We start from the raw sequence: 26,704 nt of genomic DNA, 5'->3' as shown, positions 1-26,704 counted from the left end.
TGTTGGAACCACTATTCCTTCAATAATACCCATTTTTGCTTTCTGAGATAATGTTCTCGACTTCCACACATTCTTCAAGGCTCCCAGGATTTTCGCCCCCTCCCCCACCCTATGATTCACTTCCGCTTCCATGGTTCCATCCGCTGCCAGATCCACTCCCAGATATCTAAAACACTTTACTTCCTCCAGTTTTTCTCCATTCAAACTTACCTCCCAATTGATTTGACCCTCAACCCTACTGTTCCTAATAACCTTGCTCTTATTCACATTTACTCTTAACTTTCTTCTTTCACACACTTTACCAAACTCAGTCACTAGCTTCTGCAGTTTCTCACATGAATCATCTACCAGCGCTGTATCATCAGCGAACAACAACTGACTCACTTCCCAAGCTCTCTCATCCACAACAGACTGCATACTTGCCCCTCTTTCCAAAACTCTTGCATTCACCTCCCTGACAACCCCATCCATAAACAAATTAAACAACTATGGAGACATCACACACCCCTGCCGCAAACCTACATTCACTGAGAACCAATCACTTTCCTCTCTTCCTACACGTACACATGCCTTACACCCTCGATAAAAACTTTTCACTGCTTCTAACAACTATATATATATATATATATATATATATATATATATATATATATATATATATATATATATATATATCCCTGGGGATAGGGGAGAAAGAATACTTCCCACGTATTCCCTGCGTGTCGTAGAAGGCGACTAAAAGGGGAGGGAGCGGGTGGCTGGAAATCCTCCCCTCTCGTTTTTTTTTTTTAATTTTCCAAAAGAAGGAACAGAGAAGGGGGCCAGGTGAGGATATTCCCTCTAAGGCCCAGTCCTCTGTTCTTAACGCTACCTCGCTAATGCGGGAAATGGCGAATAGTATGAAAGAAAGAAAGAAAATATATATATATATGAGATGTTTGAGGACAATATATGGTGTGAGGTGGTTAGATCGAGTAAGTAATAATAGGGTTTGAGAGATGTGTGGTAATAAAAAGAGTGTGGTTGAGAGAGCAGAAGAGTGTGTTTTGAAATGGTTTGGTCACATGGAGAGAATGAGTGAGGAAAGATTGACCAAGAGGATATATGTGTCAGAGGTGAAAGGAACGAGGACAAGCGGGAGACCAAATTGGAGGTAGAAAGATGGAGTGAAAAAGATTTTGTGATCAGGGAATGAACATGCAGGAGGGTGAAAGGCATACAAGGAATAGAGCGAATTGGAACGATGTGGTATACCGGGGTCAATGTGCTGTCAATGGATTGAACCAGGGCATGTGAAGCGTCTGGGATAAACCATGGGAAGTTGTGTGGGGCCTGGATGTGGAAAGGGAGCTGTGGTTTCGGTGCATTATTACATGACAGCTAGAGACTGAGTGTGAACGAATGTGGCCTTTGTTGTCATTTCCTAGCACTACCTCGTGCACCTGAGGGGGAGGGGGTTGTTATTTCATGTGTGGCGGGGTGGCGATGGGAATGAATAATGGTAGACAGTATGAATTATGTACATGTGTATATGTGTATATGTTTGTGTGTGTATAGGTATGTATATTTGCTTGTGTGGACGTGTATGTATATACATGTGTATGTGGGTGGGTTGGGCTATTCTTTCGTCTGTTTCCTTAAAAAGACTTATGAGCATCTGAGAGAGCACCTCCTCACTGTGGGAAAGGTGTTAGTACCATTTTACCCCAAAACAAAAACTGTATCCATGAGAATTCACTCCTTTTAATCAACTTAAAATGTACGAAGCTGGTGGATGTTCATTCACTGGAATTCATGAACAAACAACCTGCTGAGATAAAGAAATCACAACACAGAGGTCATTTCGGCAGGCCAAAGCTAGCTAACATCAATTACTTGACTTGTTTGACAGGTACTGGCCAGACATTTCTGAACCACATATCCACCTTGGTTCTTCCCCTTCTCATTTACTTGCAGTTTTCAAGACACAAATCAGTACTTTTCTCCTTTTTCTTTTAAAGAAATGAAGGAATGACATGTAGAGACACCACAAGCACTTTGTACAACTTTGTTAAATCTTCACCTATTCAAATAATTCATTGTCACTCAACCACACAAACCTACACAACTGGTCAATGGATATAAGCACAATGTCTCTGTCCAAGTCCTTTCAATCCCTGGCAAGGATTACTTTTCATAATTATAAGCCCCTTAGCACCAAACATGCCTAACCATCTAATGTAAACTTGCTACATTGCTACTACATCTGCAAACATTACTTGGCTACATCTAACACTGGGAAAAAATAACTTTAAACTGTTTAACAAAGGTAGACAAAAAGGAGAATCTAACTTTGTTTATATACAATAATAGTGCACATAATTTTCATCACATTAGGATTCATGCAAAGGAACACTTACAAACTATGGTGCAAAATGTGCATCATGTGTTTGAAAAAAGAGTACAAGTATGCATAGGTCATACTGCTTTACAAGAGGTAAAAGAATATGAACTCAAGTAGGTTGGGATAGAAGATCATAGCTAAATTATACTGAAAAGCAGTCATAGTTATATTCCATCCATTTCTTGATAAACCTAAAAATACAAAACTACTATAGTAGCCTGCCAAAAAATAATTGGTACATAGATCTCTATATGGCATCTCACCAAGAAAAAGGTGTGCTACTTACACTGGCGGGGTAGGCTGAGTGTCTGTGAACTTAAACTTGAGGTCCGGACCTTTCCTTTTAGGTCGTCCTAAGCAAAGACAGAATACATTAAATTCATCTATAAGATAACAAAGGATATCAAACTGATTAATTTCAAGAAAAATTGTTATCAAGGAGAATTGGTAACCATAAATAATAGCAATGTTATTTCATCTATGCCATACAACAGTGAACAATGGTAATTCATTACATAACAAAAGGGAGTTAATGTTATCATAATAACAAGAAAGGTGCATTTTCCCCATAATTGGTATGCTTATCTAGTAAAATGAATATAAGAATATAGCAAGTACAATTACAAATTCATACCTACCATGCATGGTTATTGTTCCTTCTGTTGGCTCTTCCAATCAGTTTCTGCAATTTAAAAGAAACTCCTGTGATAACTATATCTTTCTCAACTATATCCAAAATGTATTCCAATAGGAAAGAATGTTACTGCATATAGAGTGTATTGTAGCCACACTGTGATCAAAACCATTGTGCATCCAAAGACATTCTTCATACTTGAATTTCATAATTGATCAGTTTCCCACACAAACAAGGTAGTGCCAGGAACAGATGAAGAAAGAATGCAATCTGCTCACATTTATTCAGAATTTTTTTTCTGATGAACAATATCATAGCGATCTGTTGTGTGATGGAAAAAGGCTCTTGCAAATCTCTGCCTTCCTTAAGAGGTAGTGAGAAAGATTCTCTTCCTTGATATCTATAAACTATTCTCTTCCTTGATATCTATAAACTATTCTCTTCCTTGATATCTATAAACTATTCTCTTCCTTGCTATCTATAAACTATTCTCAAGAACGTAAAAAGACATGATGAACCACACAGCTGTTCACACCAGTGCCAAACCTTCCCAAAATGCAGCTGTCCCACATGCAACAGACCAAATGAATGTTGGTATTTTTCTACTATATATCTTAACAGCTTGAGGAACTTCAGTTGATTTTTTTATGCTCACTCATATCATACTATTTCCTAAACACTAAACTGAACTGCGACAGAATAACAAAACCACTCAATATCAAAAATTGTAAGAGTAGTAAATTTGAGCTGATAAAAGCTTCCACCAGTGAAATTAAACGGTCAGCTATCTAACATGCACCATCTTTCAAAAGTTGCTATCTAGTTTATCTCTGCATTTCCGTTAGTTTTGAGAACTAACTGCTCATGTTTTACATGCTTTTAACAGTTGTGATTACAGAAGTACCTGTTGAGGGCTGATCTATCTTATGCTGTATCCTGAATATTATAAAATATGGGGTGTTCCCAGACTCCATCTCCTCAAGATTATATAGTGAAAAGTCACTTTTGGCAAGGCTGTAGCAAAGAACTTCTCTCTCCAAAGGACTCATCATTTCCCTGCTACCTGAAGTATTGTAAACTGGAGCTGCAGGAGCTCCTGGGAAAGGAGTCCTGAGGTAATAAGAGCAAGAATAGGACCTTTTCAATACCAGGGATCCTGTAGCAATTATAGATAAATAAAAACCGAATAAAAAGATAGTTGTACATCATATGAAAAACTCAACCAACTTCCCAAGCAGCTAAAATTTATCTTAACAATAAATATTCTAGCTGAAATATACCAGCCACACTCATGAAAATGTACTGCTAATTAGGTGCTGTACGTAAACAAACATACAACACAGCACCATCCTCAGTAAAAGAATGAAATGTTGGTACACTTCTAAATTATACTGTTATATGGTACTTTTTCCTAAACACTACATAGAATCAGCCAACATTCAAACCTAACAGCTAACATACCACCATTAGTGTCATCAACTCCACACAATTTATCTTCAGATCCCTACCTATTTCCTGTCAAGAAATGAATGTGAATTGCATTTCTAAACAATCATAGTTCCTCTCCTTTTACCATTTCATCAATTTATTTTCTAAAAAAAAACTTCACACAGCAACTGATTCGGTGACAGAAATAGGAAAATCATGAGGGGTGAATGACTCCCAAATCTAGCAAATAAACTGAACAGTATTACATCAATGTGGTATCGCCACTTTTTAGCTTTTGATTATGTTTTATCTTTGATAAGTATCGTATCAAGTTTGAGCACAGAATAATAATGGGCACAGAATAATAATGGTATAATATGATTATGAAAATATTTTATGTCCTATAATAAGAAACAACTAGTCAGTGGGGAGGGCTATGCAAATCTGGGGAGAAATGAGGTTAATTGAGACAGGAATGAGAAATACTTTTACAAATCAAGGAAATCTAGAAAAAAAAATCACAAAATCTCTTTTCTGCTATGATTTACCACTGATTTCAATGTTATCTAAATAATGGGAGAAAGCTGTGATTCCTGTTTCATTTGCTTTTGTTTCCTACTGATCTGTGCTCTGGAAGCTGCCCTCATCTCTCAAGAGACAACCACTTTCACCAAACATTGTTCATACTTAATATCAATAGAACCAATTAAAACCACACCAAATTTTACCTAGAGCCAAGATTTATTTTATCATCCATATTATCTTAAAGTGTGATCGTTATGCTCATTTTCATTTCCTACGTAAACAAATGAAATTATTCATATGCATTGTCTAATATATAACAATTATTAGGATAAATCTCTGCTACAAGGTAAAGTTAGGTAAAGCTGTCATGGGTTCTGTTGATTTGTACGACATATATATACCACCTACTTTTACATTAACCTCATTCTTCCCCTGATCTTCACTCTCCTCCCCACTACTGTTACTAATATATACATATATAAAATGACTATTTCCATACTCTAAACAAAGCATTACCTTCCTCAAAGAAAATCACCCATTACTCAAATCTAATCACATGGTAATTCTAAACTGGCATATTATATACCTCTCTCCTCCTCTTACGTATGCTCTTGAGTAAAGCCCACAAAGTGGGGATGGATATGGAAGACCAGAAAAAATATTGGGTAATTATAGCAAATTACATATATATATCGCATTCACACCAAACCTACAGCAACCTCAATAAGGTGCATAGCCTACGTCATATTTACTCCAAACTTGAGCTAAGAGGGACCAACTTAAATAAGATTGTGATATCTATTCAAAACTTTATTCTTATATCTAACCCAACATTTTCCATGATATTCTATGCCATCACCACTTTGTGGGGTTCAGTTAAGACTTTCTGTGAACAAGTCATTTTCCCCATAAAAAACATTCCTTGTTCTAGTAAAATATCAACTGCCCTGTGAAATTTTGTCATAAAACACTGAATAATATGATAGCATAAATAAATAATTACCTTTAACAACAATTTATCCCACTATTAGATTGAAGTTAGCAATGTCTCTACACCAGATTCTTCAATGTTGAGACACAATCACATTTTTCTCATTCAGCCTTACACACACACACCCACTACTGATATACTACTGTCAGTCAGGGTAACAAAGCCAATGTCCCACCACATGAGTACAGGTACCACATCCCGTCAACCACTAATTTGGCGGTAAACGTTATAACTGTATGCCACAATCCCCATGCCAGCCCCCAGCAACCGCGCCGTCCCTGCCACCATGTCCTCCCATTAAAGCCACCCGGCCGTGCAGGATTCCCTTCCAATTCCGTGATGATGCAGGAGATAGTGAGCGCATCATGGGTGCCAACTAGAGCAGACTCACCTGTGGCTGGGCCGACTCAGGGATGACTCAGGGTGTGAGTCACAATATCACAGACTCTCACCTCTCGGCAGACTACAGTGATGTTGGTCGCTTACCACACTAACATATCTATATCATTGCCACTTCCTTCCATTAGACCAAATATATATATACCGTGACACCCATATACGTTCAGGCATATATGATGTACATATATTTATATATTCACATATGTAAATGTTATCAAAAAATATGTTAACAGTCTTTGAGTACAGAGAGGTAGTGTCTACATTTTCTGCTCTTTGCCCATGAGACAAACAATATAACAGAATCACTCTTGAAAATTTATAATATATATATACATATATATATATATATATATATATATATATATATATATATATATATATATGACTGCGGCGCGCACTAAGATAGATGGTTGAAGGTCACGTTGAAAATATTTTATATATTGGTAGTAAATTACAATTATCAATATATATTTTTACGATGAACTGAATTTAGTTAGGATTAGGCAATTCAACACAATTCACACACCACACCACACTCACCTATGAGCTTATCGCACTGCAAATTGCATATGGGCTGCCCTGTATGGGTAATAATATCCCAAGCACACAAACTGTTATTAACAAGATCTTTACAGACATACTCACACAAGCTTACAGCATTTACATAGATATAACATTTCCAGTGACAGATGTGTTATGATAAAAAGTATATGGAAGTAACATTTCAAATCATCTTTGCTGTCATGTGAAATATATGTGAAGTATGTTTCTAATGAGCCCTTTCACGAGCCCTCTGATTTGTCATATGATCCAATATTGTATATATATAGTCACTTTATAGAGTTATGCTGAAGTACCTATAGAACTTAAGTACGTTCATGGGCCGGACACATATGTAGTCTCAGAATTATCTGTAATACATAAAGGTATTCATGATTTTCTAGTTTGTGTCTAAATTTTGAGCGAAGTCCATAATGAATGTGGCAACTATAGGGTGCTGGACAGAGGACTCCAAGTAGTCAAAGCATGGAGAAGTGGGTCACTTTTCTTTCTGAAAAAAAAAGTTTATGACAAAGCAGACGGCAGGGAAGACAAGAAAGATGTACAGTTTTGAGTGACCAGCAGGGCCGGATTTAGACCCTTGGGAGACCCGGATCACTTCGGGTTCGGTGGGCCCCCTCGTACACAACAGTTAAAATACACGGCAAATCACCAAATATACACATCAAAGTCAATTCAGTGCACGTAATTAGAACTGACAACTTATACATACATAAAAAGGTATGCACATAACATATATAAATACATAGGAAAACTACAATAGCTACAAAAAGTCTTCTACACTTGGCATCTGAAAAATCTATGGCAAACTCTTCAAACTGTTATCTTTATTAAATACTTCTCTCTATATCCAGTTGGCACACATCACTAAGTCTATCAGGGTTCAACGTGGTTCTCAGGTAATTCTTTATCAGCACTAATTTGCTGAATGATTTCTCTTCTGAACAACTAGTGACCATCATGCTCAAATATATTCTAAGAGCTACATTAACACCTGGAAAGGTATCAGCTAGCCTTTCCTCATGGAGTAAACCTGCCTGTTGAGATGGAGTGAGACATGAGCTGAGCTTGGCAAAGCTGGAGGTGGACAATTTCTCTATGAAAACATTACTGAAAGCAGTAATAAGTTTCTCATTTTCAGTTCTTATCTCTACATCAGGTAGACTGCATAAGTTGACCCTGACTTTGACCTCGCCATACACTGAGTGGTACGCTACCCTGCTTTCTTTTAAGGCAACAGACAATTGATCTGATATGACATTTGAAAGTTCCATAACTGATTTTTTCTCTTTAGGAAAAGACATCTTCCTCTGAGACTGATGTTACATAACGTTATTGTTTCTCTCTTGGCCTGCCTGTAATTGCTTTGTGGTCTGTGTTGCCACAAAAGTTCTTGGCATCCAGTTCCAAACTCTTCATACGTATCCCAAACTAATCCCAGAAACTTTTCCGAGGGATCAGTAAGACCCACCACCATTTTTCGGTCAACTTCAACTGGTTGAAAAGCTTGATTTGTGCCTTCAACATTATCTGTGAAGCTGTTCAACGTGAAAGTCCCCCCAAAAATTATCCACCTGTAAATTTTTAGAGATTTGCGCATTGCTCTTGACGGACATATCTTGGATGATATCGTAAATGAAAACAGTTTGGACGAAATTTATAAAAGCTTCGGTAAAACTTTCAAAGTAGTGGGGGTAACATGTATGCTAATGCTTTAGTAGACATGTTTTGTATCAACACGAATCTGTAACAAAGGAATAATGACATAAAATGCTTGTTGTCTAAGAATGCAGCACATAAGAAACTCGAACGAAGAGACCAATGACCAACATGAGATAGTAAATTGCACAAATTTAACTATGACATTTATAAGTCAGAGTATACGTCAGTTTGAAGCGTACTTTGCTGAATAGAACACGAGAAATCCTGAGGAGCTTTTAATCATGTTAGTAGTAGTTAGCTGATCAATCAATTGGTCTATTAATTACGGAAAACAGTAAATTGATTCAAGAAAACGAAGCCATGTTAAAAATTGATTTTTTTCTGTACTTTACAACTGAAGATACTTCTTATGTTTCTAAGATACGAGAACGTTTTGCAACATATTGATACAAAAGATGAAGATATAGTATCAGCGCTTAATGGAATGAAGTAAGTAAAAGGCAGGCCCAGATAAGTTCTATCCGAGAACGATTAAAGAAGCGAAAAATGAGACAGTTAAACCCTTAACTGCTTTTTTTCATTTAATCGATGTTTCAGAGGCATGCAAGTTAGTTAGAGGAAGACAAATATTCATAAAAGAAATTATCGTCCAATTAGCTAACAAAGGAACTAGGAGAATGGGGGAGGGTGAGGAAGGCAGTAAAAGAAGAAATTGGACCATTACGAAACTAACATGACACTTTTTTAGAACACAAAATTTTATCGAACAACCAACACGGTTTCCGCAATAGAAGAGCCTGCCTGACGAATTTGCTGGAATATTATAATGTTATTTATCAGCACTGGGACGAAAAAACTACCGTCTGATGTAGTATATTTAGATTTCCAAAAGGCTTTCGACAAAGTACTTCACAACAGACTTTTACATAAACTCAGAGCACACTGAAATCGCTGAAGAACTCGGAAAGAAAACAGTATTAAAACAGCGAAGCCTCAGGTTGGCTAGACGTAGCAAGCGGCGTGCCACAGGGATTGGTCCTATGCCCAATTTATTTTCATAATATACATTAATGACCTAATACTCGGTCTCATATCTAAGAACTCCAAATCTGCTGACGATACGAGTAGGTAGAGCTGTAAATAGGCGTAACAGCGAAATAATTAAAAGAGATCTCAACTTCCTAGCAGAGTGGTTAGAAAGATGGCAAATGAAGTTCAATGTAGACGTGTAAAATTATACACTTTGGAGGCAAGAATACACATTTCGACTAAAAACTATTCAGAAACTCTCTAACTTAAGTAAATGAAGAAAGGACCTTGGAGTTGTCATTAGCAATAATCTGAAATACACTAAGCAGTGTCAAGTAGCAAGTAAAGAAGGCAACGAAATGTTAGGTTTCTTAGCCAGAAACAATCCTCACAATCTATACTTCTCTAGTAAGACTATACTTTGAATATGCTGTCCAGTTTTGGTCCCCAAACTTTTAGAATGACGAGGAAAATTTAGAGCAAGCACAAAGACGTGCTGCAAAATTGATCCCACACCTTAGAAATCTGTCATGCGAAGAAAGGCTAAAACGATTAGATCTTTTCTCCCTTAACTAACGTGGACTTTGTGGCGACTTAATCCTAGTGTTCACATGCTGAACAAGTTAGATAAAGAAAATCACGAACATCTTTTCGAAATACAAGGAAATACGGTTAACAGGACATATGGAATAAAACTCAAAGCTAAAAGATGAAGTACGAACGTGGGAAAAATCTTTTCCTATAAATGTGCTGAGCACTGGAATAAGTTACCATTAGACGGGTGAATGCTAAAACTATGACTACCTTCAAAAGTCGTTTAGACAAGTATTCTATGAATTCAGTAAAGTCTAAGAAATTCTCTTGTTATAACGTATAAACGACGGCAGTAACGGGGACACTAGAAAGCTAATGTACAGCAGAAGCGGGGTGTCGATGACGGCTCCAAAAAACTGCTTAACAGGATTACATTTTCTTGTCGTTTATTTTTTTCTTATCAGACAACTCAGTTGTGGGCTAATCACGCCTCCTGTTGTCTGTCTTTCTCATTAAAACTCATGTAAACAATGATGAAGTTCTATGAAAAAAGATTACATGATTCATTTCGACACAGCATGCATACACACCTGAATGTTTTACATGGTGAGGGAATACCTTCATTACACCAGATAACAGAGAAATCTGATCCTATTGAGTATTTCTTGGTATTTCGAAGGGGAACCAAATAGGGAATATATCAACTTTCAGCCTGACCGATGATGAGATGTCTGAACGATATGGAGTTAAACAGTTCTCTTGATAAAGGGATGAAAAACGTTTCCGTTTGTCATTAAATAGAACGTAATCAATCTAAAGTCCTTATTAGGTTTTGGTATTCCTAAAGACAAGAATATCAGCTCAGATACAATGATTCTTTTAGACTGAAAGTTACTGATAAATAGGATGAAAAGGATAGGTAATTGTTATATATCTTTGAAAAATATTAAATAAATCTTTTGCCAACCAGACACATAACGAGAGTGAACTTACCTAGCAAACAATTATAGTAAAGAACAAACATATATAGCGCACAAAAAACTTAGCTTCTCAACTTTGGAGATTCGAACATAATGTAACTACAAATAGCATCTACAAAGTTTTTTTCATGTAACCAAAAGACATGTAGAAAAATCAAAGAAAAAATACCTTGTGAAATTATCAACAGAAAATGCGCACTGTAACTACTTAAAGCTGAGCTCCTTTCATGTGAATTTCTTTGGTAAGTAAAATTTCCTTTAGAATAACTATATAAAGATATTTTGAAATCATATACTAACTTAAAAATTATTTGTTACTGAAAAGCGATTATAAAGTGTCTAGTTGAGTTATGGGATAAAGTTTTGGTCAGGTTTGTATACCACAACACAGTCTAGGCTCGACTTATTTTGGCCAAGATGTCCGCAGGAGCAGCACGTAGAACTTGTAACTATATTGGCTCTTTTTGTACATTGTTTTGCTTGATATACACTTAAGCTTCTAATTTCACACTCCATTGAATGTTTGAAGTAAGATGATGAAGCATCGTAGGTTCATACGATATTATGTTTTCTCAGAAGGAAATTGGGTCTATGGTGAACGGTAAACAAGGCAAATAACTGATCGAATGTTTTAGTTAATAACCCATACTTTCTGGTAGTTACTAGTATCACTGTTACCTGATGAGCTAAGTATCAGAAAAAAAAGTAGACAATATGACGTGTATATTAAAGTTCAAACAAGAAGAGTTTCCCATTAGGGTTGGTGGTCATTTCGTCCCTGGGGTTGGCTCGTTTATCTTAACTGGAATGTTCAATTTATCAGAAAGTGGATGTTTGTGTTCTAGTTGATAGATTTTGATTGAAAATGGCAGCACTGCAATTTTTCATACCCCCGGCAGATCGTCAGAGCTCTCTTTTGCCCACTCTCGATCTACTGAGACTGGTAAGCAGAGCCAAGCATGAAACATTGGTCAGTAATACTTCAGGGTAGGTCCTGTGTAAGTCATGTATGTTTTGACGAGTTGATTGGATGGGGCATTGTATTTTCTCAGCACGTGTAACATGTAGAGAAGTCGGGATGCTCGTGATGTGATGTCACTTATGTTTTCAGCTCATGTCAGGTCAGAGTTTATGGTGATTCCTCCTAACAGTTTACAACTGTTTACCCCAAGGATACAGGTATCTCCTATGATTACACTTGGTAAAATTAGAGTTTTTTTTAGTTTTTGTCGTGTGCATTACTTGGCACCTACTGATGTTTAGTGACATGTTGCTTGCTGATGCCCATGTGTACAGCCCCTTAACTGCTTCACCCCGATCTAAACACTCCATATCTGCTAACTTATCATCAGACACATTCATCATTCCTTCAAAATACTCTCTCCATCTTCTCACCCCACACTACCTGTTAACACTTTCCCTTTTGCCCGCTTTACGTGTTCCCATTTGCTTTACTGTTTTATGCACAGTATTAACCTCCTTTCAAAACTTCTTTTTCACTCTCCCAAAAATTTACTGATACTCACTCATTTCTCATCCCCCTTCAGACTTTTCACCCTTCTGTTGAACTCCTGCCTTCTATATGTCCCCCAATAACGTGCACTCTTTCTCTGCAAGTTCTGCCCAAATGCCTCCCATTTCTCCCTCTCTAGCAACTCCACTTCTTCATCTGACCTCTCATGACCCCCCTAATCTACCCACCTTCCACTTTTTGCATGCCACATGCATCCTTCACTCATGCCATCACTGCTTCCCCAAATAGCTCCCACTCCTCACCCACTCCGTCCACATCATTTACACCCACCTTTTGCCATTCTGCGCTCAGTCTCTCCTTGCATTTCTTTACTCAAGTCTCCATTCCATGCTCACGTACTCTCACCATGCTCTTGTTCAATGCATTAAAGATGTTGATGGCTATGACAAAGTTTTACCAAATCCCTGTTAGAGGAGGACCACAGGTGAGTCACATAAGAGAAATTACCAGAAGACCTAGCGCTGCAAAATCAGTACTGTATTGATAATCAGAAAGAAGGGAGTAGGATTCTGATTGTGTAAGAAAAGGAGCATTAAGGAGACCTGAAGGGAGTTGAAGTTGTCACCTTTCTTTATGATGGAATGCCACAAGTTTTGCTGAGCAAGATGAACATCCATATAGTTCACACACACACACGCACACACCCCATATAGTTTGCTATAGCTTAGGCATTTAATGCCTGACACATTTCACCTGGAAAGTTTGTCAACACCATCTCCACCTACTGTAGAAAGTTGTAAAAGTTTGTGATACAGTATATATATATATATATATATATATATATATATATATATATATATATTCATGTAAAGTGAAATGGTTTCGGATGTCTAATGACTTGATAAAAATCCTCAACTTAATTTCATTTCAGTGTCCCAGCTACACCGTCAAGGATGGGCAGAAATCCCTGAGGTTATGGCTTCCTCTTATCTTATGTTAGTTGGTAAGGATGGTAATTAGTTTATGTTGTAATGTTTACTGTATTTTTTAGCATATAAGTTACACCCTGATCTTTGAAGGAGATAACAAAAAATCTTTCAATTCACACAAATATTTGATATTGACTTTTACCAACATCAAACAGAAGACACTGATTTAGCATGCCTTAACCATGCCTTATCCTAAATATATAACACAAAGAAACTATCTTGGCAGAATCACTGTTGCCACATACTGATCTGTGATACTTTCTTACCTGGTTAGAGCTGATGGAAATGGCTCATTTCTACCATATGACAATAGGTGTGATTTTCATGACTTTGATTTGTACACCATTTTCTGTGAATGTACAATAAAGAATAGTTGTATGTGCCATATTATAATACAGCTATACAACTTGAAGTGTACTGCTAGTAATGTAAATTACAGATGACAACTGGGATACTTTTTGGCTTATAAACTGCAGGATGACTATTGGAGACATTTTTAGGAATAAAAGTGTCTTTTATGCCAGAAGATATGATTATTACATTATTTTTAGCTGAAAATTATATTTTTTCCCAAAAAGTTGAAAGATTTGCCACCTGATTGTTTGTATTCTTTTTAACCAAAAATTTTTAGCGTATCAATTATCATCACTTCTGAAGACTTTACCAAAGTTTATAAGTGAAGCAAACTGGATCTTCACTGCTTCAGATGCCATAGTTGAGGCGATGTACCACATTGATCCACTTCATTCTGTTAGCTGCCTGCTGGCAGTTTCAGTGCCACCATAGCACTGCAGCACTAATGTAGCTCACTTAATTCGCATTTTGCTTTGCTCTGTTATGTGGAGGAAACCAATAAGCCATTCTAGAGAATGGATTAGCTGTGTGTAACAGTGAAATATAAGAACCCTTAGTATCCCTGTTTTCTCATAAAATGTAAGGATTCTTAGTATCCTTTGCCAAAGATTCCACTTGTCACTTTAACATCAGATCTAAAATCAGTCCCCTGTAAATATATACCTCAGCATTTCAAGACTTTCAAATACAATTTTTTCACAGAGCCTTATATTGATGTGATTTAGAAATTTGACACTCAATTTTTTTCCATGCACTATTATTGATAAGCATGCATTATCTTACAGACTCGATGTGTGTGTCTTCGCCTCTTCATTGTTAGGAACCTTATCTCCAAAACCTTCTTCTGTCCATCCCCTCATCTTTTCACTCTCCCCTCTCCCATGCTGCTTCAACTGCAGACATATATATATATATATATATATATATATATATATATATATATATTCTTTGTCTTTCTTCACTCATCATTTCAATATGTCTGGACCATTTAGCACACCATGTTCAGCACTCTTAATCAGACTGTATGTAGTACCACTCTTTGACACAGACATTTCACATACAGTCTTTTGTATATTTTGTCCTTGTGCATTTCATTTTTGTCACATATACCCTCTTCCTTTGCATGTAAGGCCTAAGCCTCACATCTGTACAGCACTTTTAGGTGTATTTAACCTTCAGACTTACCCACTGTAACCCTTACAAACACTGGCCTCTCTTTCTACATGCTTCTTACTGCATCTAAGGTCTTATCCCCTTCTACCATCCTGTGGCTCACTTCAACCCCAATGGTTCCATCTGCTGCCTGTTTCAGTCAGGTATCTTAAACTTTCCACATCCTTTAGGTCCTCCTCATTTAAACACATTCAAACCTTTTCTCACACCCCTCTGCTGCACCTCAGTGCCTTTTTCACATTAACACAACTGTTTCCTTTTACACACACTTCCAAACCCTCACACTAGGTATTGGAGTTGCTCTGTGAAGTCTGCCACCAGAACCATGTCATCCTCAATCAGTAACTGGCTTGCTGTCAATCCTCTACCACTATCCAATTGTAGACCCATCCCTTGCTCCGAGACCCATGCATTTACCTCCCTCACCACTTCATCCATGAAAAGGATAAACAGCCATGGTGTCATCAAGTCCTTGATAGAGACCTTCCTTCACTGGAAACAGCTTACCCTCCTCACTGCCTACTCATACGCACATATTACTTTCACAGTAGCTTCCCTCCCATACTGTATATTCAAATTTCCTTCCACAAGGCATCTCTGTCAACCCTGTTCTGTAGTTTTCCTGATCCAGATATGCCACATACAAGTCTCTCTCTTACTCTAAATGTTTCTCACACACATTCTTTTGGTTATGGTTATGGTGTTTTGTTTTGATGTCAAAGGTGAATATAATTGCTTTTGATTCTTGGTGAAATGAGCTATACTCTCAGGTATTTATGGTTTGTATCCAATTTATTAAGCACATTTCTACATACTGTACTTTGATTATGAATAACAGTTTTCCTTTACCATACCAGTGTATTACTATGTTTTCTTCGTACTTATAAATTTTGTTTTTCTTCTCATTAACAGAATTTTAGATATTCACTTCTTGGAATGTATTATGGTTTTAAAACAGTAATTGGTTTCACTGAACAGTAGCTCTCTGCAGTTTAGCTATGGTTAAGACATTTGTTGTTCTTGAATGAATAAGACCCATTCCAAGGCCATTGAGCTTCTGAAAGTACACTGATTTCACTTTTCCTCTATGGTAAAGGGAGACAACTGTTGGACGGTGTAAAAGCGTTCTACAAAGGAGGAAATAGGTATGTAAGTGTGGATGGAGAGTTGAGCAAAGTTTTGGGATACATGTAGGTGTGAGGCAGGGCTGTGTGATGTCACTGTGGCTTTTTGATATATATATGGATGGAGCGATGAGAGAAATGAAAGCAAAACTAGGGAAGTCATAGTGCTGAGGTGGAGTGTGGCAGTGAGATATGGTGGCTAGTGGCAAGCCTGTTTGCGGATGATATTGTGTTGTTTGTGAAGAGGAGTTGCAGAAGGTTGTAAGTATGTTTTATGATGTATTTAAGTGTAGTCAATGGCGTTAGAAAGGAAACAGAGTGAAAGTAATGATTTTGTAAAACCATATAGAGTGAAAGAAGAAAGTGTACTAAATTATGCTTTGGATATGGGGGAGAAAGACTGGAAGGTGAGAGAATTGAAGTATCTAGGAGCTGTCTTGGGTAAGTGTGGTGATATGTAAGGAGAGATAAGGAAGAGAGCAGTACGAGGTATAAGTCATTGGGTCAGTTAATGAATAATGAAGGGTAGAAGTGTAAGCAAGGAAGTGAAGAGAGGATTAAGGGATAGCATAGTCCTCCCAACCCTGACCTATGCAGCTGAAACATGGGCATGGAATGATTCACAGAGGTCAAGAAACCAGGCTGTGGAAATAAACTATTTGAGAAGAGCATGTGTTGTGACTAGATGGAATGAAGAAAAATGAAGGGGTGTTTGAGAGATGTGGTATGGCATGGAATGCAAAGGCAATGAATTGTGGAGTGCTAGAATGGGTGAAACATGATACTTTGAGGTGGTTTGGGCATGTGGAAAGAATGCAAGATGGGGAGTTTACAAGGAAAGTATATGATAGTACAATGAAAGGGGTTGGTGTGAGTGGAAAACCACCTGTGATGTGCGCTAATGGGGTGTAGGAATACTGGAGCGAGAGAAATAATGGAAGAATGCTTGTAATGGAGGCATGTTAGGCCTACTAGGGAATAGTGGGGAGAATTTTGCTGTGGCCACCCCTTGATGGGAGTTCTGGAGGGATGGGCATCAGAGATATAGATAGAATGTTTTTTAGATATTATGAATTTTCTTCCAACCTGTTGCTGTTGCAAAAGCTCAGTGTTGCTCTGTAGATTTACACCCTAATTCTCGGTTGTCACTATTGTGAAATGTCACTTTATATACAGGTATCCTGCAGGGATTGCCTGTAACAGAAAATTCCACATATTTGTTTTGCCCAAGGAAGTAGTTTATGGAGAATAGACCAATAAGTCATTGTAAGAGAAGTTAGAGGTAAGGGTGAATGATAGTGGTAATGTTAAATAATAAAGGGGAAATGGTAAAAGAAAGAGAAGTGGAAATTGCCAGTCTTTGAATGGTAGGACTGCAGAAGAAGGTATATCAGATAACCACAAGGCTACTTTGGATCTAGGCCAAAGAATAGGGCCATTTGGAAGTTACCTCTCTCACAGTAGTGGTACAATGGGCAGTTGAGGCTGAATAACCTATCTAAATTTGTCTTAACCTATGTTCCAGCACAAAAGTATTTGGCACTAATCTGGAGATCCCTTGTTTTCAGGTGTTGGGTTCATTGGCGCATCAATGGTGATGTATTCAAAGAATGATGGGGATAATAAGCGTTACCGTTTTCAGTATACAGGTAAGTAAAACAGTACATTTGTTTGCACATACTGATAGATGTGTTTGTTAACGATAGGATTTTATTCCTATTTTATTTGTTGAAGGTTGATGCCATTTTACAGTGTTCAGCAAAGCAGTTTTGAAGAAATACCTTTTTGTAAGCAAGTTACAGAGGGAGAATAGACTATTAGAATTATATGAATTCCTTGGATGTGGAAAATTCACACATTACCAGTACTTCAAAGACAGATGTGCAAATAACAAAATTTAATTCATCATTATGTTATTCCTTTGTATATAGGAATCTCTCATTCATATGGGGAAGCTTATTGTAACTGTCCTAAACACCATTAGATAAGGAGACATGTTATAATTAGGCAGCTTATCAAAATGAAGGGGACATTAGATAAATGTACCACATTTTGTGGGGCTTTTTCCAAGCTTGTGCTATACATATTTAAACTCTTAGAGGCTAACAGGTGACAGTTTATGGATTGTACAGTAAAGCAAGAAGACACTTGTTCTATTTTTGTTGATTTTTTTAAATGGAAGTTAATTCGATCACCAGTGGGTTCTCTTATACTTGTGGAGCCAACAAAAACCTTATTTTCTTTTTTGTACACCACTGCATTGTTGGTTGCTAAGATATTGGAGTTTGAAGCAGTTAACCCTTTGGCTATATAATGAATTTCCAAATGCATTTTTAGAGTGTCAGTTTTCTTGCAGAATATGAAAATAGTGCTTGGTCCCTTTTTCTTTTAAGGCAAAACATAAAGTTTCCATATCTTGCCTTAATATTTCTTAGAACATCATCTGCAGGAAGGGGATGAGGGGAAAGAAAAACAAAAATAAAGTGATTTTGGTTGATGCTTACAGATGGCATAAGCTTCCTCAAGTGTGACAAATTTTTTGCTATTCACAACCCAAATTATTGATGAACTGTAAATGGCAGGAAAAAATTAAGTAGTGAATGTAAATGGAAGCTTAGCAACACCACATTGACAACTCATGAAGGCTTATCAAAATACATCATATAGAATCATATCCCTATTTTTGTGTTATTATATATTACAATCATTCATGATAATAAATAAACTATAAAAGGTGTGAAAGAATGAAAGTGACTCATTTAAAGGGATGATGAGCAGCTGTATGTTGCCATCTCATAAACACTAGCCAAAAACATCACATATTATCATTATTTATGCATTACAATGAATAATACACTTACACAGCACATTTTGACATTAAAACTTTTATAGAATACCTAGATAAGGTTGAAGAAAGTAAAAAGTAAAGAAAGATAAAGAAATCACTAAGTGAGTCATTGGTGTAAGCTCATTGAGTCATTATTCATGTTTGAATTTTCAACCAGCAACTGCATGGGGCAGCATCTTATGGGACTCTAGTGCCATATCCTGCTTTGGGCAGGATTTGCGGGCTGTACAAATGGTGAGAAAGAATGCTGTGTAATTTGACTTAAGCTGTAATTCTCAGACAAAGTGTTGAGATGAGTAGATATTACACCAGGACTTCAAGGTGCAGTGCAGTGCTTTGATGTGATGTGTTGGACTCGTGACATTTTAGAACTAGGGCTCATATCGATTGTTGACATTTTGATTTTACTTGTAACATTTAAAGAAAATAAATTTTTATATCTATATGTTTCTGGTGTCTAAAAGAATATTTTTTTATAATAAAGTGTAGCACAATAATTTGAGGTGTTTGTGCACTTATCATACATATTTTGTTTGTCACTAGAAAATACCATTTGAATTGTATCCCTCCAACTGATGAAGTAAGTTTGTGTTCATTACTACCCCATTATTTACTCCACTGCAAGTGTAGGCATTTCAGTAACTTCGAAAGAATATTAAAGATTCTCATGAGAGTACAGGGCATAAGGCAGTCACTCTTGAGGTTTAGGTAGTGGTGCTTGGGATTTTTTTGTTTTTATTTTTATCATTTATTGCTATCAAGGAGTGACAGACCTAGTACATGAAGAGTTGTGTGTTTTACAAGAGACTCGTGACTTGCAGGACATGCCATCTATTATATAGATGCTGTACACTGTGCATTTAACACTTGCCAAAGTGGGGGTGTCTCACATACGTCTATTAAGGACTGTCCTTGTGGTAACAGGTCTGTAACAGTGGGACATTCAAAGCAGTAATGTTGAAGGTTGTTGGCATTGGGTGTGTTGCATTATTCACATGAGAAGTATTGAGGCACATTTCCTGCCTCAGCCACCTGCCACATTGGTCTGTATCCTAACTTGGGGTGGGCAGACACAATGTTATGCCTGTGAACCAGTGAACCATATACCTACATTGATGGTACTTGTAGGGCCGAGGGATAAAATTGTAATGCTATATGTTCATGCTCTAAATGCACTCAGTATTCCTACAGTGGAGAGTAAGGAAGTGAGTGGCAGTATGTATCTTCTTAGGGAGCCAGACGAGGCATCAGCTGCAGACAAAGCCAGTCCATAGGCAGTCTTTTTGAGGAGGTCGGCTGTGTTGTTTGGTGATATGCCTACATGAGAGGGGATCCACAAGAAATGCATGGCAAATGAATTTTAGAGAGCTGTGGCTAGTTAACATACTGTTTGACTGTCTAAGTTTTTGGATTCAGGCCTGGGAGAGGAGAGGGCATGGGGGGAAGACTGTGAGTTGCAGACAATTAAACCATTGTTTCTTGTTTGTAATAAAAGAGTAACAGCATCCAGGAGTCCATGTAGTTCACAGGAGGTAGGACTCAACGAGTTCGGTAGACAGCGGCCGACCCATCCTCTGTGTGGTAGTTCGATGCTGGGGGAGAAAATAGCACTGCTCGCGCTCCCGTCTGTCTGCCGGGAACCATCAGCATAGAGTTGGTGGACTGTAGGGAGGGAAGAAGTCACACTGGCGATGGTCTCCAGGGCTTGTTGTTTCTGTAGGAAGGGCAGATCTGGTTTGAAGGCTGGTGTGTATGATACAGCTGGGAGAGAAATCTGCCGGATATGTGTGTGTTTGTGGACCATAGTTGATTTTCTCCACAGAAACATTGATATTCAGCATCTGAAGGTTTGAGCAAATGGTTTTAACAAGTGTGCTGCCACCAGGTTGAAGCCAAGGCCTAGGTGCATTGGGGTTGAGTAAAGTTCTTTTGATGTTAGAGTAGTGAGGAGAAAGATGAGGAGAGTGAAGGCATTTAACAGTGAAGTATGTTACATTTGCTTATATCCTTTCTTGTAGAGGAGGAAGGTTGAGTTCGTGCAGCATGATAACAATCCTGGTAAAGATTGGGCAATGCAGGATGAATTGCAGTGCTTTATTTTAAAATTTTAAAGAGGTTCTAAAGATGTATTTGGTTCCCTCACTTTTGACATGTATACCTTCATAGTGATACTCTCTTCATTCATTCTTTCTATACATACAGACTGTATCAGTACACACACTCTAGCTCTTTTTGTACATATTCCTCTTTCTGCTGCGCTTCTCTCTTACCCTATCAATCCTTATTCGATAAACCCTCATATCACATTTTATCATCAAACATTTAATTTTGATTACTTCCACTCTCTTTACTTTTTTCCCTAAAGCCCACATCTTACATCCATACAGCACCAGAGAGACCCCACTGCCACCGGACATAATTGTCCTGAAAGACAATGACCTCTTTCCTCACATTCCTAACTGTGCTTAGGGCCTTTTCCCCTCACCAACCCTATGGCTCACTTCAGCTCTCATAGTTCCATTTGCTGTCATATCTGCTTCCAGGTACCTAAAACACTTTACTTCCTGCAAGTTTTCTCCATTCATACTCAAACACTCTACTTCCTGCAAGTTTTCTCCATTCATAGTCACTCCAAATAACCTGTGTCTTCTTCCTTTGTAACCTAATTACCCTTCTTTTATTTACATTTACATTTAAGTTTCTCCTTTCACATACTCTTCCAGATTTAGACAGTACCTTCTGCAGCTTTTGCAGTTTTTCAATAAAGTTTGTCACTAGTGCCGTGACATCAGCAAGTGACAGATGACTCTCATTTCAGGCTCCCCGCCTCAACAGATTTGCTCCTCTTTTCAAGACCTTTGCATTCGCCCTCCTCAATACTCCATGTATAAACAGATTAAACACTCATGGCAACAACACACCCCTGTTGTAGGCCCACTCTCACTTGAAGTCACTCGCTCTCCTCTGTTCCTTCTTGCACTCATGCCTTACTCTCTTGATAGAAACTCTTAATTGTTTTTAGCATATGTTCGCAATATCTTTCACAGTCACTCTTCTTCTAAATTCTCAGATGCCATGTATGGGTCATTTTTTTGTAGGAATATCTTTTGTTTATTCTTCAAAGCAAATACCACCTGATGCACACATCCTCTACCACAAGTGAAGTACATTGTTCCTATCTAGTCTGAAACCCAGTGCATTCCATCACCCTTTCAATCACCATTCTCCCATACAACTTACCAGCTACACTTAACAAATTATCTCTTTGATTTGAACATTTCCATGCCTTTTTACAGTTGCATTCAATGCAGGATCTTAGTGAGAACATCAGTGTTGACTTTCTTCCTTCCAACACTGGATCACTGATTCAGTCAGTGGACCAGGCCCTCTGTTTATGGAAAAAAATTTTAAAGCTTATGAAGTCCACAGAGAATGATGAGAAGACTGTGAAGGAATTCTGTAAGTCCTTCACTGTAAAGCATACCATCATGATCATTGAAAAGGCCTGGAAGGAAATCACCAGTGTTTCTATGAACAGAATGTGATGAAAGCTTTGCCCTTAGTTTGTTCGTGGATTTCAGGGTTTTGATGTCAGTGTCAAAGTTTCAGGAATGTTTTGTGGAAATGGCCATAAAGTTGGCTTTGATGAGTTTGTGGAGAGTGATGTGGGGGAGTTACTTGAATTGCATGAGAAAGAGCTCTTAAATGATCTTCATCTGGAGAGGGAATGTCAGGAGGAGGTGCTAGCAGAAGGGGAGGTTAAGCAAGTGCATTGTCACTTACAGGAAGTTAGTTGAAGTATTTCACTACATTGACCTTGGCCACATCATTACAAGACAGTAAATGCTAAACAGACAACACTTGATTTCTTGTTTTGAAGAAAAAAGACTCTTGTAAGGAGGATTAACCCTCAGCATCTAGTGATATAATGGCTGAACTCATTCTACCATTACCCCCACCTTCCACAACTACATCATCATACCCAGATGACCCCTGTTCACCACTAACTCCTCTTTTCTCCTTCTTCCTCTCCATCAACACTAGTTGTCATCTAAGAAATGGCAATAAACATATGTGTTGGATTGAAGTTTGTTATTTTGTGTTTTATCAAAGAATTAATTGCCTAGTATGTACATAATAGTATTTTATATTTTCTAGAGCATCTATACTGTAGTTTTTCACTGGTATGATATTCAGTATACCTTATTAATAATGAAACCCCCTGATGTCCATTACTTACGTTATGTGATTCACTCTTTTTGATTTATGTGACCAGTTTCAAGAACCTAACTATTGCATAAATCAAGAAGCACCTGCTGTGCTGAAGCAGGAGTTGTGAGAGTGTGTGTGAGTGTAAGAGAGTGAACTCCAGACTGATGTGGGTAAAAATGAAAGTGGATGATGAGAGATGGGGTGATTGTTAGTGCTCATGTACATGGTCATGAGAAGCAAGTGTTTCGGGAACATCTGAGTGAGTGTGGCAAGAGACCGGGGTATGACTGATGGATGATTTGAATGTGGCCATGAGCTCAGTCAGACAATGCTTGCAACAATTTGATGTCATAATTTATTGTTACAAGCTCATATTGTTGAGAATGTGATTTTTACAATTCATTGAACTTGTAATGAATATATATTACATCTTGGCCATTAGAAATTGTCATCATGCATTGCGTTGCTTTTGCTGATCCTTGGTAAAACTAGAAGTATTTCATCTAAAGATTTCTTGGAAAAACTTGATGCTTTTATCTGCTCTGTTCCTGTTTTGCCAAAATCTGGTCCTAACTTACCTGGCTGTAAATGATGTGTTTCCCACTTCAAATTAGGATGCCCCTTACAGGCTCATGTATTCATTCAGAGATTTATGATACCATGCAACTTTTTTTTACATGCACTGCCATAGTTTTGAAATGGCTTTCCATGCTGTACAAAAGGATGGTCAGAGTAGAATATTCACATCGCAATTTTAAGTCGCAGGAACAATGAAAAATTTTGAATGTTATTTTTGAATTGAATGTTTATCATGATATTTTGATGATGGTTTGTTCCATGGTACTATAAAGATTAGTCATTTCTCAAGCTAGGTAAATTGTAAAGTAATTTTACCTTGGAAACTACTGAATTTCTGCTAGGTTAAAACCCTTAAAGGGCAGGAAAATAAATTTACAATTTGGATTTCATCATTTAGCTGTTCATTTTGCTCTCAGCTGAAATGATAATTGTAATGTTTATGGTCCTTTGTGTATTTATGTATAAGTTTTGAAATATGCATAATGTACTCATGCATTGCTTATTTTTCAGTGTACCGTCCTGATGATCCACGTGCCAAAACAATTAAGGAGTGAATTAGATGCCTGTCATCATAGTTAAAAGAGTTTAAGATAATTTATGTGAAGGAAGTGGAGAAAATGTAGATGTCTTTATAAGAATTAAAGTTTGTATATAGAAAGGTAACTTTCTTATTCCCATAAGAACTGTTTGTGTTTGTATCACTGTTTACCACAGATTTTGAATAAATGGTTGAGATACAATACTGTATATGTCATGCTTCAGTTTTTCAGCACAGTATTATACTGTACACTCATTATTTCCTTATGTCCAAACAATTTCAGCACACACTCTTCAGTTCTCTCAACCAAACTCTTATGACCACTCCTCCCGCTTACCCTTTTATTACATACTTGATCAAATTATCTTACTTCACATATTGCCCTCAAACATTTCATTTCCAACAAATTAACCCCTCTCTGCACATTCTCATCTGTAGCCCATGCCTCTCATCCATACACCAATGTTGGAAGTATTATATCTTCAGACATAACTTTTATGGCTTTCCAGATAACAACTTCTCATTCTACACATTCCTCATTGCTCCCAGAACCTTCCTTCCCTCACTCACCCTATAACTCTTTCCCACTACCATGGTTCTATTTGTTGCCATTTTCACTCACAGGTATTTAAAACACTCCTCTTCCTCAAAATTTTCTTCATTCAAACTTGTACACCAACTAATCTGTTTCTTTGCCCTGTTAAACTTACTATTCTTGCTTTTGCTCACAATTACTCTCAGTCTCCTTTCTCACACTCTCCCTGACCCACTTGTGAGGTCCCTTCATTCATTTAGTTGACCCTCTCTCGAAGACCCACCTCACCACCCCATCCATAAACAAATTAAATGGCCATGGTAACATCATACACTTGTGCTGCAGGCCCACCTTCATCTGGAACCACTTACCTTCCTCACTACCTATTTGCACAACAGCTTGACATTATATAAAAACTTTCAATGCTTCTTGAAGTTTTCCTCTCGCATTATATATTTGCAAGACCTTCCATGAGGCATCTTTATCAACCCTATCATATGCTTTCTTTAGGTCTATAGATCAAAATTCTTCTGTTTCTGTAGGTATTTCTTGCACATTCTCTAAAACAACTACCTGATCCTCACATACTCCACCATGTCTGAAACTTCATTGTTCCTCCCCAACCTGATGCTCCGTGCATGCCTTCACTCTCTCAATTGCCACTCTCCCATACAACATATTACATACCAGTTACAATCAACAAACTTATACCTCTGTAGTTTAAGCACTAACCTGTGTCCCACTAGTCATTACACATTGGCGATGTACATACATTCCACCAATCCATACATACATTGAAAATTGTAACTAACCAATCAACAACAGTCACTCCTTTAAGAAAATCAACTGCAATACCATCCACATCTCATTTTGCAAAAGAATTTCATTGCCTCTTAAATCTTCACCAACCCAATTTCTATGACTTTCTCACCTCACAAACCTTCCCAACCAAAACACCGTACATCTACCACCCATCATGCACAAACATCAGTCTCTCAAAATACTTACTCCATCAGTTGTTGTACCACCTGGTTGACTTTCCGCCACTTTCTCTTATACAACTCCCAATCATTTTCGCTCCTACCGTGTAAGTATTGCCTCTCTTTTCTCTTTCACAAGTAACTTTGTCATCATCACTCATCTCCCTTATGGATGCCACATGCTTTTCTCTTTATATAGCAGCATTGTTCCCAAAATATTACCCATTTCTCATGTACTCCCTTAGCTTTGTTTATTTACCTTTAGCCCTTCTTCAGTCAATCTCTCCTGGTATTTCTTAACATGTCTCTTTTCCAAGCTCACTTAATTTCACCACTCTTTTCTCACTCATAATTTTTCCTCTTTATTGAAAATCTTTAGAAATATTCACCCTTGCTTCTACCAAGTAGTGATTACATTTACCAACAACTGCCTATATCAAAATAATCACTTCTTGGATTCTCTTTTTTGCATGCCTATAAATTAGCATGTACAAAATTCAGTCATTCCTACTGACCGTCTTTCCTATTCACATATGTACACTTGTGTATGTCCCTCTTTTTAAACCAGGTATTCCCTCTTATCAACCCTATTTCAGCATACAACTCCATAAGCTGTTCACCATTTCTTTTCACCTTATTGAATACCCCATTCCTCCCAGTTACACTTTGAACTGCCACATTATACACCGCATTAGAATCACCCTTCAGTAATCCCTAATCTCTTGTGTCAAAATTACTGACACACTCCCTCGGCTGTTTCCAAAACATTAGA

At 37.6% G+C, this 26,704-nt stretch overlaps 2 protein-coding genes across 5 annotated transcripts in view; one reads left to right on the top strand and one right to left on the bottom strand.

Annotated features, from left to right (window-relative positions):
* lic (dual specificity mitogen-activated protein kinase kinase lic) overlaps nucleotides 1-6,464 on the bottom strand; it is a 40,687-nt gene extending 34,223 nt beyond the window's left edge. Inside the window, exons 1-3 of one of the 4 annotated variants that reach the window (XM_071696385.1) lie at nucleotides 6,353-6,464; nucleotides 3,022-3,065; nucleotides 2,670-2,736 (exon numbers count right to left, since the gene is read on the bottom strand). In XM_071696385.1, the coding sequence (XP_071552486.1) occupies nucleotides 2,670-2,736; nucleotides 3,022-3,028 (74 nt within the window). In that variant the 5' untranslated portion in view covers nucleotides 3,029-3,065; nucleotides 6,353-6,464. Of the gene's footprint in view, nucleotides 1-2,669; nucleotides 2,737-3,021; nucleotides 3,066-5,973; nucleotides 6,080-6,136; nucleotides 6,295-6,352 lie in introns of those variants that run through there. The other 3 variants (XM_071696387.1, XM_071696386.1, XM_071696388.1) reach the window with 3 other exon arrangements.
* Nucleotides 6,465-11,486: 5,022 nt separating this feature from the next.
* On the top strand, nucleotides 11,487-24,537 carry NdufA3 (NADH:ubiquinone oxidoreductase subunit A3). The gene is made up of 4 exons (XM_071696383.1): nucleotides 11,487-11,571; nucleotides 13,532-13,603; nucleotides 17,809-17,889; nucleotides 24,390-24,537. The coding sequence occupies exons 1-4, from the start codon at nucleotides 11,544-11,546 to the stop codon at nucleotides 24,431-24,433; spliced, it is 225 nt and encodes a 74-aa protein (XP_071552484.1). The 5' UTR covers nucleotides 11,487-11,543; the 3' UTR covers nucleotides 24,434-24,537.
* Nucleotides 24,538-26,704: the final 2,167 nt, after the last annotated feature.

The sequence above is a fragment of the Panulirus ornatus genome, chromosome 59 (genome assembly GCF_036320965.1).
Source record: "Panulirus ornatus isolate Po-2019 chromosome 59, ASM3632096v1, whole genome shotgun sequence".
NCBI lineage: Eukaryota > Metazoa > Arthropoda > Malacostraca > Decapoda > Palinuridae > Panulirus > Panulirus ornatus.
Note: the sequence above shows the minus strand (reverse complement) of the source record. Positions and strands in the feature narration are given on the sequence as shown.